The sequence below is a fragment of the Mus pahari genome, chromosome 16 (genome assembly GCF_900095145.1).
Source record: "Mus pahari chromosome 16, PAHARI_EIJ_v1.1, whole genome shotgun sequence".
NCBI classification, from domain to species: Eukaryota; Metazoa; Chordata; class Mammalia; order Rodentia; family Muridae; genus Mus; species Mus pahari.
This window is the reverse complement of record NC_034605.1, coordinates 8,787,160-8,804,405: the sequence shown is the minus strand read 5'-3', so window position 1 is coordinate 8,804,405 and position 17,246 is coordinate 8,787,160. Positions and strand designations below refer to the sequence as shown.

The window sequence follows — 17,246 nt, the reverse complement described above, 5'->3', positions numbered from 1 at the left end:
GAAAAACAGTGAAGGTAGCTGCTGGTGGTAAAATGACTGTGGAGCAAAACCTTTGGATCAGATGAGACTGACTTAAAGACCCCTCCAGCCTTTGGGTTCTGAGATCCTGATGACAAGGCTGGAGCGATGGCTGTGGTACAAGCATAAGGATCTGGCTTCTGCTTCCCTATACACTCGTAAAACTGAGCACGGTGGCCCAAGTCTGCAACCTTAGAGCTGTTGGCAGGGAGTGGAGGCGGGCAGCTCTGCACAGCTCACTCCTCAGCCAGTCAGTAAGTGCTGGGTTCGGTGAGAGACTGTGTCAAAAAACAGGATAGAGAGGGACAGGGGAGGACATCCTAAGGTGACCCCTGGCCCTCACATCCGTGGGGTTCTTGCTTGAGCAGTACTCTCCTGGAAGACTCTGGGCCACTTTTTATTTTTCCTAGGGAGCAGACTGGGGGACAGTGTTCCTGGAAGCATACCACCAAGCGGCTTCCATTCCAAGAATGTTGGCCTTCATCCAACCGTGGTGATATATATATATTTTTTAAGTTGATTCTCATAACCACCATTGCTTTGTTGCTCTTTATCGTTCAGGCTGGGACTGGACCTTAGAGATCCATCTGCCTTCTGAGTGCTGGGATTAAAGTCATGCACCATCACGTCAAGTCCTAGATTTTTTTTTTTTTTTGGATATTTGTTTTTCTTGAGCATCAGTTGGACACTAAAGGTGGGTAGTCAAGAGCTATACTGTTTGTTAGGCTTATGCAACTTCCTGGGTTCCAGCAAACAAAAACAGTCTATGCAGACTTATGCCTTGTTAGTGATCCCAAAAGCTCTCAGGGTGGTGAGTTTGCGCACACAGCCTCATCTATTGACAAACCTCCCTCTACTGTCATGCCAAAACAAACACTGATGGTTGTAATAGTCAACATTTACCAGGTTGCACCCAATTCGACAAACCACTGTTGACGTCACATGCATTTTCTGGGTGACCATCCAGAGTTCCATGAGCCTAAGGGGTTTGCCCAAGGACATAAAATGACTAAATGGCAGATATAGGAGATGAACCAATGTTGGGTGACAGAACCCACTGCCCATGTATTCCCATGGGGGAGGGGGTGCTGCTTCATGTCCTACTGGCTTAGTTCGCTCCAGATCTCAGAACAGATTCTCTGGCTCCCACAGCTCCCTGTTCAGCCTCGGCTGGAGGCAGGGGATAGTGTGGGGACTGGTTACTCACTGATGCACTTGAGGCTGGGAGTTGTCCAGTGGGCAACATTTGTGTTCTTGTTGATCACACACTCGGTCAGGGTGGATGTTCCAGCTTTCCGCTTGAAGCCAGAGTTACAGACATACCTCTCCCTGGAGTTCACACTGTAGTTCTTGACCCGGATATCTGCATGCTCAATAGATATGGGGGGTGGACATGTGGTGCCTGCAAAGTGCATGAGAGGGGGGAGAGAGAGAGACGAGAAGACTGGGTTTACTCATGGGTGTCCTCATGGGAGTTCAAGAATCAGCTCTGTAGCTAGGGTTGAGCGATCCCAGGGGGGCCCTGAGTGTAGAAGCCAGGCACAAACACATGGGTATGGTGAGAAAGGACACCACTCTCTCGAAGTCTTGTAGGAATTTCCTTTAAATTCCATCCGTTCAGTGCAGCTGGATACCCAAGAGCCATCAGCAAAAGCTCCCTTTACCCTACATTGCCCAACCATCTCCAGGCTCAGGATAGCTCTCAAAGCTATCTGTCTTTCCCCAATTGGATCAAGTTTGTTTGAGGGATGTCACATTGTTGTTTTGGATCAATAGCAAGAGTCTACAGACCAGTGTCCTTGTATGTTACCCCAGCCACCAGCATAATTGTCAGCCAGGTGTTCTTGACTTTACTTTGCCTTCGGAGCCTGCAACTCTCACAGGAAAAAAACAAAACAAAACAAAAAAACACAAATTCATGAAGAAGTCTACAAGGCTTTTGTCAGAATCGGCCCTTCCAGATGTCTTTCCCCTTTGGTTCCCCAGAATCAAAGACCTTTGGTTCTCCCCGATCCTCCTCCTTCACAACCCACCACACTTTCCGCTGACTACCTCCCACCAACCATCTCTGCAGACTGCCATGTTTACCTTCTAAGAAAACCTGTATTTGCTTACTGGTAACCTGAGTCCTAAGATTCTATGATCTGTCCCATCTATATTTGGCCCAGTCCTATTTTGCTCAACATTGTATTCTTGATCCCAGTACAGTACCTGGAAATACTAGATGCTCAGCTATGTATGGAAAGAATTATAGTTGGGCTTGGTGTGGAGGCTCAAGCTTTAATCTCAGCAGTCAGGCAGAGGCAGAGGCAGAGGCAGAGGTAGAGGCAGCGGCAGGCAGAGCTCTGTGAGTTTGAGGCTAGCCTGGTCTACTTAGTGAGTAACAAGCTACAGTTTGTCTCCCTGGTGTGATTTAGTCTGGTTTGTTTTGTTTCCTATATGTAGTCAGTTTCTCTAATTATTTCACGTTTTCAGAAGAAACTAGGAACAAGACAAACTGTCCCAAAGACGAACTGCCCAGATAGGTCAGCTCTCACGGTAGCCAGAATTGGACCCACACTGCAAAACTCCAGCTAAAACCAGCTGCTGTGGGAGAACTCTGTGTGGTAGAGGTGAGGAGTTTTAGAACATGATGTCTGAGTGTTCTAGAAATAGATGAGGGGTCCAAAATGTTGGCTACTTCTATGCCAGAGTTGTGTTTGACTTTTTAATCCCAGCACTCCAGAAGCAGAGGCAGGAGGATTTCTGTGAGTTAGAAGCTAGCCTGGTTTACACAGCAAGCTCCAGGACAGCCAGGACTACACAGACAGACCCTGTCTCAAAACAACAACAAAAACAAAACAAACAAAACCAAAACCTTTATGTGTATGGGTGTCTTGCTTGAATACCTGTGAACCACATGTATCCTTGGTGCCCAGGGAGCCAGAAGAGGTTGTCAGATCTCCTAGAGCTACATATGATTTTTTAAACTGCTCTGTGGGTGCTGGGAATCAAACCCAGGTCCTACGGACAAGCAGCCAGTGTTCTTAACCACTGAGTCATTTCTCTACCCAGGCATTCCTTTTGGATTTTTAAATTTTATTTTATGTGTTTACGGGTTTTACCTGAACATTTGTATGTGTGCTACATGTGTGCATTGTGACCAGTGAAGGTCAGAAAAGGGTGTTGGATGCTCTAGAACTTGGAATCTAGAGTCAGAGATGACTGTGATTCACCATGTGGATGCTAGGAACTGAGCCTGGGTCCTCTGTAAGAGCAGCAAGTACTGTTACCTGCTAAACTATCTCTCCAGCCCATCTTGGGCTTTCTTTTCTCTTTGTCTCCAATTGCACAGAGCAAGCCTGACTTCCTTTTAGAACATTTTTACTTAGGTTCAATGGGTTTAAACTGGTTTGAGTGTGAATCCACCCATGTTTTCAGGACCACCTTTTTGTCTCCACTGCTTTCTCTTTTGCTTTCAGACTCGGAGAATTTTTTTTTATCAACAAGTTGTTTCACATCTTCTAAGTCTCGAAGTATTCTCCAGAATTCTCCCAACTCTGAGCACTCATTACATATGTCAAGATAAAAACATTCAGAACTTATCACTGGAGAGGCTTTAAACTGGAGGATGTGTTAGTGATCATTATAACTTAGTCATCAATAGCTGCCTTCTGAGAGAAAGGTAGTTGTTCAGTTCAGGAGCCCAAATATATCAGCATCTTCATGTGGCACTAGAGTCCCAGGGATGTCCTGGAGAGGTGCTGGTCCTCAGTCCACAATGGAGCCCTGAAGATACCAGCAAAGGAACCGATCAGAAACAACGGATGAACTTGCCAGCCTGAGTGAGGGCAAGCAGACAAAAGGCAAATGCGTCTTTCTTTCATGTTCTTTTATGTGGGCTGCCATCCAGAGGTATGGCTCAGAAGAGCCAACCAAGATACTCCCTCACTTACAGGTGTGCCCAGCAGCTTGGGTTTTAGTTAATCTCAGATGTCATCAAGTTGACAACCTAGAGTATCTTATCACAAGTCTGCATCTTGTCAACTTGACACACAGTTCACATTCCCTTATGTCATGCTTAATTTCTAAATGGAAACAATAGCCAGGTCATAATTCCACTTAACATTCTATAACTATCCCACATATAACTGTAAATGCATTATATAATTTAGAATATGTGGAGATGGTCCCATGCCAGGATTTCCCAGGTTGTAGCAGCATAAGCTAAATAAATTTTGACTCTTTATGAACGACGGACTCTCTGGTATTCTATTATCCCAATAGAAAATTAACTATTCTTGGGCCTCCTTCTCCTCCTCCTCCTCTTCTTCCTCCTTTTCCTCTTCTTCTTCCTCCTCCTCCTCTTCCTTCTCTCCCCTCTCCTCCTCTTCAGTGCTTTGGATCAAACTCATGGCCTTGCACATGCTATACAAGTGCTCTACCAGGATCCTTCTTGAAGGATCCTCTACAAGGCGTAGACAGTTCAGCCGAGATTGGGAGCTGCAGAGGACATTTTCTTTTAGTTACGCCTCTAGTTGTGGTTTTTGATCGCTGACTTGTCACCACCCCCCTCTTCTTATTAACCACCTATTTACAACATTTAGAGCTCCTTCCTTCATGACCAGGGCCCGGTGCTGTTAATTCCACTTGGTCTGTGTTTGGAGTCTTAGCCGTAGCTTTGTCTCGAAGGGCGAGCTCATCACTGCTGCGTGGAATCCTTACTCTGCTGCCTCCCATCACTTCAGGTCCAGGTTTTCAGTGATGCTCAGGAGTTACGTGTGGATCCATCTGTAGAGCTTGTTCAAACTAGCTGGCTCCAACCCAGAGCTACTGAGCTGGAGGATCGGAGGCAGAGCCCAGGAATCTGTATTTCCAAGTTCCTGATGGTACAGGCTCTGCAGATCCAGGAACTGTGTGTTGGGAACTGCTGCTGTCTACAAGTGCAGCAGAGCAAATGGCGCTTTGTTTATGACACAAAAGTGTGAACAGCAGCCTGTCCATACCATCTTCCAGGTCACGGCATTGACTCCGTAAATGGAGATTTCTCTTACACATTTGTCTTTATAAGATCACCGAAACTTCTACTCTAGGGCTTTAACTGTTGTGTGAAATATATAAAAAGCAATCCACACTACCACCAGCAAGGCACCAGTGGACAGGCCAGCCTGTTCTCCCCCCAACAGACTCTCTGATTCAGAGCTTCAAAATCTCTCCACCCGGCTCGCTAAGTTCCCATGGCGGGCTGTTGTTGCCAGGCATGCCCTACGCTTCCAAATTCCCATGGCTAGCTGGGGTGCCCTGCCACCGTACCTTTCTCTGGAACTCAGTTGAGTCACTGAGCGAAGGAAAACCACACAATCTTAGTTTAGAATCTACAGGTAACACAATCGCTGGGCAGAAACTAGCATCCTAGTTTTGTTAGCTATTTAAGTTATAAACCCTCCGGTGGCGCATCCCAGCGGATCTGCCACCTAAATCACGGGCCTCTCGCTACCCATGTCGTGTCTCCATGCTCGCTCTGGTCCAAAAGGAAGTATCTTTTTCCTGACTTCCCTGTTCCGTTCCCTGACCCGGAAGTCCCACCTACTCGCCCAGTGATTGGTCCCTTGAAATCTTTACTTATTAGGGGAATGTTCTGCCTCATTTAACTTTTAAAAAATACATTTATTTATTTATTTATATTTATTTATTTATTTTTGTGGTGTGTGTGTGTGTGTGTGTGTGTATTGAAGTCATACCACAGCAAGCTGTGAGAGTCGGTTGTCTCTTTCCGTCATGCAGGGTGGTGGTAGACAGATTAAGATCATCTAAAAATCTACACCCCACAGTGTGTGTGTGTGTGTGTGTGTGTGTGTGTGTGTGTGTGTGTAGCTTGCCAGTTCCATGTGTTTAGCTCTGTGTTTCCAAACCTTTAAATCCGCATTTGGGGTACTTAGCCATATGTTACATTGCTTGGGAAATAAATACTTGGGGATGGATTAATGGTGTGGGGTGGGAAGGAACCGTCATAAACACCAATTCAAATGACCTTAAGGACACTTGGCAGTAGACCAGAATGGAGAATCCAGTGAAACATACTAGGCCTGACCGTTTTGAAAATGTTCCCTCCGTCTGAGAAAGCCTAGACCTTTGGACCTGTGGGTGAGCTATTACATTATTTGTGGCTGGACATTTTCCAGCTATTGATCAGTATCTCCAGAGATTTGTGAGCTTCACAGGGAAAAGGCTAGAGGAAGACAACTAGAAGAACTACCCTTTCTCTTGTTTGTCCCAAGCCTGCTTCTTAACTTTATTGTTATTGTCGATTCTTGGGCCAGCAGGGATCTTATGAGATCATAGTTTGTTTTGCTTCCCTCAGAGAACTGGCAGGCCCTGCCATGGGTCATTTTGAAACCTTGGAGGTAAAGGAGCCTAAGAGTCCCTTCCTCACACAGGGCATTTCCCGCCTTGCAATTGCAGAGGCAACACATTCTGCACAGAACATCCTTTTCCTGATGGCTGACACTGCTGTAAATTCTGCTTGGTCCCTCCACACATCTGGAGGGCTCCTGCTCCTGGAACATGGCGTGCGGGGTGTAGAGGATGAAGCAGATGGACCCAGCTGGAAGTGATAAGACATTGTGGTTTAACTGCAATGCCTGAAAAAGTGCCATTGTGTAAAAAAGCTCAAGGATGAGCAAGACTTAGCCAGACATTTAAGGGGAAAAAGCAGGGCAAGCAGTCTGGTCAACGGGAGTCGGAACATTTCCAGAATGTTCCCTGTGAGAGGACTCGGTCACTGTGGCTCTGCAGAGCACACACACTGCTGGCAAGCAGAGGATCTCCTCTCGCTGTCAGAACCTTGTGAAGCCTGCCCAACAGGATGGGATTTTTTTTTTTTTTTTTTTAAAAGAAGTTGGCGCTGAAAAGATGGCTCAGTGCTTCAGAGCAAATCCTGCTCTTGCCCGCAATTCCACCTTCAGAAGACCTAATACTGTCTTCTGTCTGCCTCAGGTATGCACACAGCACACGGCAGATGCTCACACAGACATGTATCTACACAAAAATAAAATATGAGATACATAAATCCTAAAAAAGAGTAACGAAATGAGCGAATTGATGGAAACCAAAGAGCTAACAGAAAGAGAAGGGAACGGGACCTAGAACCTGCCCATCCACAGTCTGTTGTTGCTCCTCCATCCTCTCCCCTGTCCTCAGCATGGCCCAACATCTCTCTCCAGTCCTTCTTCCCTTTGCTACCCAAGGCTTCATCCAAGCATCCATCTCTCTAGTCTCTTCCTGTACTTGGTTTTAATCACACATTCTTTTTTTTTTCCCCCAATGAGTAGAGTGCTTAGCAAGCATGCATGAAGCCCTAGGTTTGATCCCAGTGCTGTATTAAAGCCAGGTATGTATGTTTTGTTTTTGAGACAGGGTTTCTCTGTGTAGTTTTGTCTATCCTGGAACTCACTGTGTACACCAGGCTGGCCTCTAACTCACAGAAATCTGCCTGCCTCTCCTGGGAGATTAAAAGTGTTCGCCACTACTGCCTGGCCTTAAAGACAGGTATGGTGAGGCATGCCCGTGATCCCAGAACTCAGAAGATAGAAACAAAAGGACCAGAAATCCAAGGGTATCTTGAGCTACATAGACAACTGGAGGCTAGCCTGAGCTACATGAGACCATCTCAATTTCCTGCCCCCACCAAGAACTCACTACAGTAGTTTCCTAAGGGGGTGCTATATTAATTTTGCAGCATATCCTCTCTAAGTCTAAATCGACATTTCCAACCCTTCCATTTTGTTAAAGGTTTTTTTCCCAACATTTATTGTTTATTTATTTGTGTGTGTGTGTGTGTGTGTGTGTGTGTGTGTCCATTATCCATGCTGTGGCTTCTGTGTGGTAGTCAGAGGACAACTTGCAGATATCTCCTTCTACCATGTGGGCCCTGAGGATCAAATTTAGCCTCCCCCATGCATCTTTAGTGGGTTTGCACCCCTCTCTGTGCACAGGTAGATCTCCAGTGGCTTCTTCATAGGATCCTGAGCCAGGACCAAAAGTGCACTTGTGTTTGTCCCCACCTCCTGTTACTCTATTACTTCAATGTCAACTTGCCATAACAAGTCTTGAAGCTGGTGTGTGTGTGTGTGTGTGTGTGTGTGTGTGTGTGTGTAAATCTTTGTTAATTGCTTTCAAAGTTGACTCTTTGATTCTGTGCCTTTTATTGAATTGTAGACCCAGCACATCAACTTCATGCTGAATCCCACAGCAACAATGTTATAATTATAGGTCAGCTCAAGGAAAAACTAATACTTTAGTAACAGTGAGTCTTCTCAAAACCTGAACCTAGTATCTGCTTTGATTTAAGTCTTTCATGTTTTCTATAAAAAGTGTTTTAGAGGGCTGGTGAGATGGCTCAGCAGTTAAGAGCACCAACTGCTCTTCCAAAGGTCCTGAGTTCAAATCCCAGCAACCACATGGTGGCTCACAACCATCCATAACGAAATCTGACCCCCTCTTCTGACAGCTACAGTGTACTTACATATAATAAATAAATAAGTAAATAAATATTTAAAAAAGAAAGAAATTAATAAAAAATGAAGGATTTCCGTTAAAAAAAAAGTGTTTTAGAGCATTGAAATGTTGTATTGTATTGTTGGTGTGTTTGTGTGTTTGTGCGTGTGTGTGTGTGTGTGTGTGTGTGTGTGTGTGTTGGAGGACAACTTGCAGGAGTTAGTTCTCTCCACCCCAGGGGTTTCAGGATTCAAACACAGGTCTTCTGTCTTAGCGACACGTACCTTTACCAGCTGAGCCATCTCACCTTGAGCTTCCAGCACACAAGTCTTATATAGTTTTTGTCAGATTGGCTAAGTTTTAATAGTCTTAGTTTTTATCAAACTGTTTTGATTTTTTTCTTTGGTAGGTTCAGGCATGTGTATAATGTGTTTCGATACTGTTCACGCTCCAAGGACTTCCTCTTCTCACCTGGAGACTCACTCCAAGCCCCTTCCTCTTTTTCATAAGGCCTTCATTCACTTCCTGTCTTCTTAAAATCTTCTTAGACTGTACTAGGTGTTTTATGCCAACTTGACACAGGCCAAAGTCAGCTGAGAGGAGTGAGCTCTCAGCTAAGGAAATGCCACTGGAAGATCAGTTGTAGTCAGCCAGTAAGACATTTTATCTTCTTTTCCTTTCTTTTCTTTCTTTCCTTTCCTTTCTCTTTCCTTTCTCTCTCACACTCTCTCTTTCTTTTCTTCTTTCTTTCTTTCTTTTTCTTCCTTCCTTCCTTTCTCTTTCTTTCTTTCTCTTTCTCTCTCTCTCTATCTCTCTCTCTTTCTTCTCTCTTTGTTTGTTTGTTTGTTTGTTTCTTTCTTTCTTTCTTTCTTTCATCCTTCCTTCCTTCCTTCCTTCCTTCCTTCCTTCCTTCCTTCCTTCCTTCCTTCCTTCCTTTATTTCTCTCCTTTTTTGCCAGTCTAAAAGTTTATTACAAGTGCATGATGGGGTGTATGTTACATGAACATCCAGGTACCTACTGTGTCCAGTAAGAAAAGACCCAACATGAGAGGGTTCTTGTCCACCAACTCTTAATTATTACCCTCAATTTAATGAGTCCGGTGTGATTTCGAGTCTTAAAAAAGAAAAAAAGCCAGAGTTAAAAGTGAACAAGGCTAGACGAAAAAACAAATCAGTTTCCATATAGTGAGCTCAGTGCAGGTCTTTCTGCCAAGGGGACAGCAGCTGGTATGACCAGACACACCCAGAAGCTGGTATTGGTACGGCCAGGCACACCCAGACAAGTGTAACCATATACTGCTTTTACTGAGTAGAGGATATCAGAACCCACACTCGTGATCCACACACGGTCCAGGTTGTCCAGTCCCACACATCTGTCCCCTCTTTGTGCTAAGACCTGCAGCCTGTCTGACCCATATGGCACACAGCTCACTCGGGGAGTGGTTACACAGTAGCACACAAGGTCAGTTCCTGGGCAGTACAAAAGGTCACGCCGGAGCACGTGATGGTTCAGAAACTATTGGACAACAGACCTTGGTGACTTCTTCAGCAATCACAGCCAACACTTGGCTAAGAGATCTGAGCAGGAACTAGGGGAAGGAGGGTTATTGTGTGCCCCAGGGGCTGGCCTGTTGCTGGAAGAGAGGATTGAAGCCATAGGCTTACTAGGCATTGTACGAAGAGGATGACTCATTGCCACCATGGATAAAGCATTTTCTTAATTAGTGATTGATGAGAGAGGGCTTAGCCCACCGTAGGTGGTACCATGCCTGGGCTGATAAGAAAGCAGGCTGAGCAAGCCATGACAGAGCAAGGAAGTAGGCAGCACTCCTTCATGGCCTCTGCTCAGATCCTGCCTCCAGTTTCCTGCCGCACTTGAGTTCCTGTCCTCAGCTCCTTTGATAATGAATTGTGATGTGGAAGTGAAAGCTGAATAAACCTGTTTGTCCTGAACTTGCTTTTTGCTTGTGTTTCATCACAACAGCCAAAACCCTGACTAAGACATATATGACTAAAACCACCACTTTTAATGTATATGGTGTTTTGCCTACATAGATGTCTATTCGCCATATACATGCCCAGTGTGCCTGTAGAGTCAGAAGAGGGCACTGGACGCCTTGGAACTGGAGTTACAGACAGTTGTGAACCTAAGTCTTCTGAAAGAGTGGCCTACATTTCTAATCTGTTGTGCCATGACACACAGAGTCTTAGTACAGCTGCTTCCATGAGCATGGTCGTGGAGCTATTCACAGGAGAACGGACAACTTACCAGTGGCTACAGCAATAAATAGAAATGACGCTGCAGCCACCAAGGGCCGAGTTTGCAGGGATCACAGGCATGAGCCACCACACCCAGCTTCATTATCGTATTATTTTAGAGGTTGCTTTAAGGCCCCCCTGTTTACAACCGAGTGATATCATATTACTGCACACCTACAGCATAAGAGCCTTAAACAGGGCTGGAGAGATGGCTCAGCCAGTAGGAGCTCTTGCTGCCCAAGTGTGAAGATCTGAGTTCATATCCCCAGCACTCACATAAGAATGTTAGGTGTGGTTGTGTGCATCTGTAACCCCAGAACTAGAGGTGAGGAGACAAGACGATCTCTGGCAGCCTAGCTCCAGGTTCAGCAAGAGACACATGACAAAGGAATACGGCAGGGAGTTATTGAACAGGACATCAAACGTTCTCCTTTGGGCAGCACACACACACACACACACACACACACACACACACACACACACACGCACACACACAGGCACATACACACCCTTAACGACTGTTCTCTATATATCCTTTCCCAGCCTTTGTGCTGTTATTGCGATCAGCCATTTTCCTTTTAAATTCATGGTAGTACACCAAAGTATTGTTATTATTTTTGTTTTGAAGAGCAAAATTATCTTTTGCTACCCATCAATTTAAAGAGGTGTTTATGTTGTCCTGATCATTCCCTGAGTGTTTATACTAAGAGGGCTTTGCAGTAGCTACTTTGTGTCTCTTCTAAGACAGGAAGCCTATATCAGGCCTGTCAATAGTAAATGGTCCTCAGAGATAAACATAGGAATAGTTGATATTTGAATGCATGAGGTTATAAAAATACTGTAGCCAATCCAAACTGCCAAGTGGTGGTGAGTTACTTAATTTACAAAGCTAGATGGTTTCACAATTACATTAGAAGCAATATATTTCATTGCAATGATAACTTTTAATTTCCTTCAGTCTTAATTACATATTTTAATACTACAATCTAAGGAGATATATATCTCCTTAGATATCCGATGTAAGTCTACAGCTATACCATATGGAACTCGATAGGGCTTGCCTGGTCTTGGAAGCTAAGCAAGGTCGAGTCTGGTTGATACTTGGATGGGAGCTATCTAATGTAAGCAAGTCTCATCTTGTCTGGTAGATTACAAGCACCATGAAGATTGTAAGTGTATTTCATAGTTCCCTAGTAGTCCTTTCCCAATTCTAAGCCCCACATACATACACGACAGGTATTTATAAGTTGCAAACTTATGAATACATATATCGGATGAAGTTATGGAAACTGGGACTTAGAGTTATGCCACTTTCAATGTTCCCACACACCCGGTCCTAATGATCATTAGCATGAAGCATGAGGCGACACCTCTTTCTGTTTCCCAGAACCTGTGGATCAGGCTTCTTTATCAAGTTGGTTTAGAGTCTAAGATGGGCAGGAATCCCTGGCCTACTCTTTCTTATATGTGGAGTTCAAGAGCAGTCAGGTTAACATGCCCCTCCCGTTCTTTATATGGGGTCAGCGTGCATTTCAGCATTTTCTTTCCCTGAGCCTCCCATTTGAAAACAGATAGGTGCTAAGACACCGAGAAGAGAAAGTATGTCCCTTGCCTTCTAGAGACTCACTCTGACTCCAATATGCCCAGTCAGGGCATCTAGGCTTCCAGTAACCTATTTTTCTTCCTGGCTGAAGCACCGGCCAGCCTATCACACTTCCTCATGGGGCAATAAGTACAGGCTGTACTCACTCAGCTCACTGCCCCGAGAACTCATCCATTCCCCTTTCCTCAAGTTCCTTAAGTAGAGGTCCTAATCAGCTTCGAGGGTCAGAAGGCTGGGTGGTTACAAGTTGCAGACTCAGCAGGATTTCTCTTGCTCCAGTTTCCCAGAGACATCAGCTCTGCTTCAGGATTTCTTTGTCACCCACTGAACTATTGCAGAAGCTGCAATCTCACTTGCAGCTGTTGGGCTTTCCTGACTGGTTTCTTTCCTACTTGCGTGGAGCACATGTCCACCATGCAGCCTAGCAATGTACATCCTCCACAGACCCTAAAGTCCCCTACTGTATTGCCCAAAAGAGTATTAAAGCTCCCAAGGAGAAAGCCTTCCACTAACATCTACTACCATAGGTGATGAGTGACACCAAGGTCATGAAGGGATTCTATAAGAAAGAGAATCACCAGGGTCAGGCACACTCTTGGGAGGCAGATATCTCTCATGGACAGCCTGGTCTACTTAGAGAGTTCCAGGCCAGCCAGTGCTACACAGTAAGACCCTAACTCAAGAAGAGGAGAGGGAGGAGGGGGAGGAGGAGGAGGAGAAGGAGGAGGAGGATGAAGAATACAGTTTCCCAACATGTTGCCTCTTAAATACTACCATACTGAGACAACTTAAATATCCAACCATCAGGAGGCAACTAATGCTGACTCACAGATCTAAAATTAAGTAATAGTTTAGCTGGGTATAGAGGCACACACATCCCATAATCCCAGCACTGAGGGAAGGGAGTAGTAGGGAATTATTTTTCACCTGCCATATTGTTTGAGCCTCTCTCTCTCTCTCTCTCTCTCTCTCTCTCTCTCTCCCTCTCCCTCTCCCTCTCCCTCTCCCTCTCCCCTCCCTTCCCCCCCCCCGAATTCTGAATTCTGCCATCTTTGCCCTGCCTCTCTCTCACCCACTATCTTGTACTGTCCATCCATTCCCATGGATTCAGGTCCTCAGATCTAGATGACAAGAATTTTCACCCACTAAGCCATCTCCTCAGTAGCCACCCGTCTCTTTGTTTGTTTATGCTTTTAGGTCTTAGTATGTAGTCCAGACTATCTTTGAACTAGTGATCCTCCTGCCTCAGCCTTCAGAGTGCTGGGATTATAAAAATACTCCATTACACTTGGTGCTAGTTCACTGTTGACACAATTACAACGTGAACCAAGAATAATGATTGAGCTAAATAAGCCACACAAGAAAGAGCAGCATGCCTTGTAACTCCATTTATAGAAAACACTAGAAACTGCAACAAATCCAAAGAAAAAAAGTTAAACTGTTGCGGACTTGGGCAGGAGATAAGAATTTTGGAGGGCACAGGGAACTTCTTAGTAATGGGTGTAACCCTGTCTTGGTTTGGTGATAGTTTCAAGAGTGTAACTTTCCTCCTGAGACACAAAGAACCTTACAACTTAAATATATGCAGTTTTCCTGGAGTCAGCTATGACCCAATAGGGCTGTTCTTAAAACCAAGATTCAGGTGCCAGCTGATGGCACCAGTGGAGCCCGAACTTCAGAGAGACCTTCAGGCAAGGAGGTGATTCCTCTCGGCTGAGCCGGACTGAAACCACGTTCACTTTCAGGCAGACTATTTGGGATATTTGCAGGCTACTTCTGACATCTCAGGACCATTCTTTGCTATACAGTTTAGAGGAATTTACCAACACACCCCAGTTTTACAGATGGAGGGTGGGGACCCAAGAATCATAGCCTTGGGAAAAATGAAACCCCGTAACACCCCACCAGAGCCAACCCCAGGCTCAAGTCTGTGTGGGATAACTATGACCAAGTCTCAAGGAGACTGAGTCAGACGCCCATCACCGGGAAATCTTGCTTTAAAACACACGCAGGGCTAAGGAATTGCTAACTCGCAGGAAAGTCCATGGATGACTTCACTGTCCTCGGTCCCCAAATCCTGTGCACATTTGCAAGCATGTGCTTTCACGCACATTTCTGTACAGGGAGTACATAGATTTTTATCAGACTCTGAAGAATTTCATGTTTATAAAAAGATGCAGCACCCCGGGTCCGGACGTTGCTAGACCCATCTGTTCTTTCTCTTTCCTTCTAGACCTATTGGAACAAAACTAGGAGTCTCAACTCATTCTTCCCGAGATTAGATCTAGGCGACACATTCTGGAACATGTAACATCCCTTCTTCCATGGGAAAACAGTCTCCCTCTCCAATCGTCCCTGCTCCAAGTCGCCAGTGCGCTTGAGAACCTGGGACTTGTTTTCTAGCATTCAGATGCGCAACCTGCCTGCTCCACACGGTTTTTTTTTTTTTTTTTTTTTTTTTTTCCTCCAGCGGAGCGCAGTACTTTGCCCAGTGCCTTCCATCTAATTTACTTTGACCTGAAAGTCATGAAGGGAGGTTTTTCCTCGAGCCCCTCCTGGAACCCCACAGACTCCACAGACACCCCACAGCTGCGCCGGTGGGCTGGCAGAGGGACACGCACACATTTCTTTAAGTTCTTTAAGTCTACGGAGCTTGTCAGACCTGCTCTCCCTAAGTCACCGAAACGCCCGTGTGATCGCTCGACTCCCTTGCACGCCTGGTCCGGGAGCCAGTTTAGAGCAGGGCAAGGGGCCACTCTCTTATCTGCCCTCTCCCAGGCTCCCTCCACGTGTTTCCCCCCACCCGGCTCCCTCCATCCCCCAAGACTCGCCGCGACCCTCTCAAGCTGGACTCCTGGCTCAGCTCCCGGAAGATGTGACCCCCCCGCCCCCCAACACGGATCAAGTTCAGCTGGGCGTTGGGGTCCCCCTCTGCTCCCCTGTTCCGGCGCACGACGCTCCCTACCCGGCGTCACCCTCAGCGGGAGCAACAGTAGTAACAGCAGCAGCAGCAGCAGCAACACCGGGAGGGCGTGGACTCCATAGCCCCGGAGCTGCGGCGAGGTCATGGCCAATCGTCCCCAGCAGTGACCCAACGGGGGCGCAAGGCTGGGGTCCCTGGGAGGTGGCGAGCTCAGCTCCGGGACCAGCCGGCTGCTAAGGAGTATTCGCTTTCGCTTTTGCTTTAGCCCCCGGGATTGCAGAGAGGTGCGAAGTGGTGACAGATCTGTGACTCAGCATCCCCACCCCTGCTTTAGAAGAAGCCCCGGCAGCGTGCAGTGACGCCCCCTCCCCAGTTGGGCTGCTCCTGTCCCCCGAAGCGCGGGACCCTCACCCGTACAAGCCGGCAATCTCCCTTTTCATTCCTCAATGCTGTCTCCACTGCAGAGGCCAACTCCTCTGAGTCCACTCAGAGTGTGAACTTCGCACTCACACCTGACTTCAGCCTCGTTCACTTGTCGTCGGTCCTGGCTGCTGACCTTCAGATTGCAAGGTTCAGAGTTTCCCTCTAAGTAGCTCTGAGCTTGACTGTCCGTGTTTTGTGTCCTTGGGCGACTGCATAGGTGTCGCCCCAGTGCAGCCAACGGGCAGTTCTGGGCGGATGATAGATTCTACACCCAGGTCACTTCCCTGGTGCACTCGGGCTCCAAGCTGCTCCTGGCTGCCTGCCTGCAGTGGCGCTGGCAGTGGCCCAGGTCTTGGACACTTTGCCTTCTTCCTGCTGTACCTTTCCAACTCAAGAAAGTGCCAAGTGTTTGAAATGGAAGAAAGGGAGAAGGGGAGAGGGAAGACAAGGGATAGGAAAAGGAGGAAAGACAGGGAAGAGGGGGAGAGAAAAAGATACAGAGAAGGAAAAGGAGGAGAGAAGGAGTGGGAAGGAAGAGGAGGAGGAAGAAAGAAGGAAGGTACATTATTCATCTCTGTACCTAACATATAATTCCTTTAGTCAATAGAAAACTCTTCAGGGTCTAAAAAAGACATCCCCTTCTATGTGTGTGGGTTCATTTTCTTAAAAAAAAAAAAAAAAAAAAAAAACCTTTATTGGACTTTTAAGTCCCATACTGTGGAGGACCGGATCTGGCAGGGAAGGGGTGGGGGGACAGACAGATTGACACTGAGTGCTCAGTCAGAAACGCCCTTAAGTATGTAGATGCGGTGTTAGGAAGACCAGCCTGGCTTTCAGTCTATAGCTCCCTAAATACAATCTGGCACCATAACGAAGCTACTGAGAGAATGCATGCTGCTTGTGTTTGGAAAGAATGTAGTGATGTGTGATTGAAGTCACCCATCCCCTAGGCAGGGTAGGCAACAGTGAGCTCTATACTTGCCCCCTCTTCCCTAAAGAGTTTTAAGATTGGCACAATGAATATGAAATATACACAATAAAAATTCAGAGAGAGGATCAGAAACCACATATTCCAGTCTCTTATAGTCAATGAAAAACCTGGAGAGATGGCTCAGCGGTTAAGAGTACTGGATGCTCTTCCAAAGGTGCTGGGTTCCAACACTAACATGGTGCTCATCATTGTCCCTAATTCTGGTTTCAGGGGATCCAGCTCCCTCTTCTTTGGGCATTGCATACAACAGTGCACAGACAAATGTATAGTCAGCATTCACACACGTTTTTTTAAAAAGTATAATGAATGCTAACATTTTATGTTCTTCAAACTTAGAAACACTCCTTTTTTTTTTTATAAGAGATTGCTTTTTATTATTGTTGCTTTACAGTAAAAACAAATTGCTATGCCCTCAGAAAACCAAAACCAAACAAAAACAAAAACAAAACCTCATAGGAATTTAACTCACAGCAGTTCAAGGGAAGGCTTTTCAAAGATTTATTGAAATAAATTATCTTCACCTATTTGCCTCTTATCCTTTTCTCAGTTACTTG

General features: G+C 45.9%; 1 protein-coding gene across 3 annotated transcripts in view; it reads right to left on the bottom strand.

The window, feature by feature from the left end:
* The window catches only part of Il15ra (interleukin 15 receptor subunit alpha), a 28,907-nt gene extending 12,915 nt beyond the window's left edge, over nucleotides 1–15,992 (bottom strand). For 2 of the 3 annotated variants that reach the window (XM_021215654.1, XM_021215655.1), the window contains exons 1-2: nucleotides 15,321–15,555; nucleotides 1,226–1,420 (exon numbers count right to left, since the gene is read on the bottom strand). In XM_021215654.1, coding sequence (XP_021071313.1) covers nucleotides 1,226–1,420; nucleotides 15,321–15,423 — 298 coding nt within the window. In that variant the 5' untranslated portion in view covers nucleotides 15,424–15,555. Of the gene's footprint in view, nucleotides 1–1,225; nucleotides 1,421–15,320; nucleotides 15,556–15,689 lie in introns of those variants that run through there. The other variant, XR_003845380.1, reaches the window with a different exon arrangement.
* Between the last annotated feature and the right edge of the window lie 1,254 nt (nucleotides 15,993–17,246).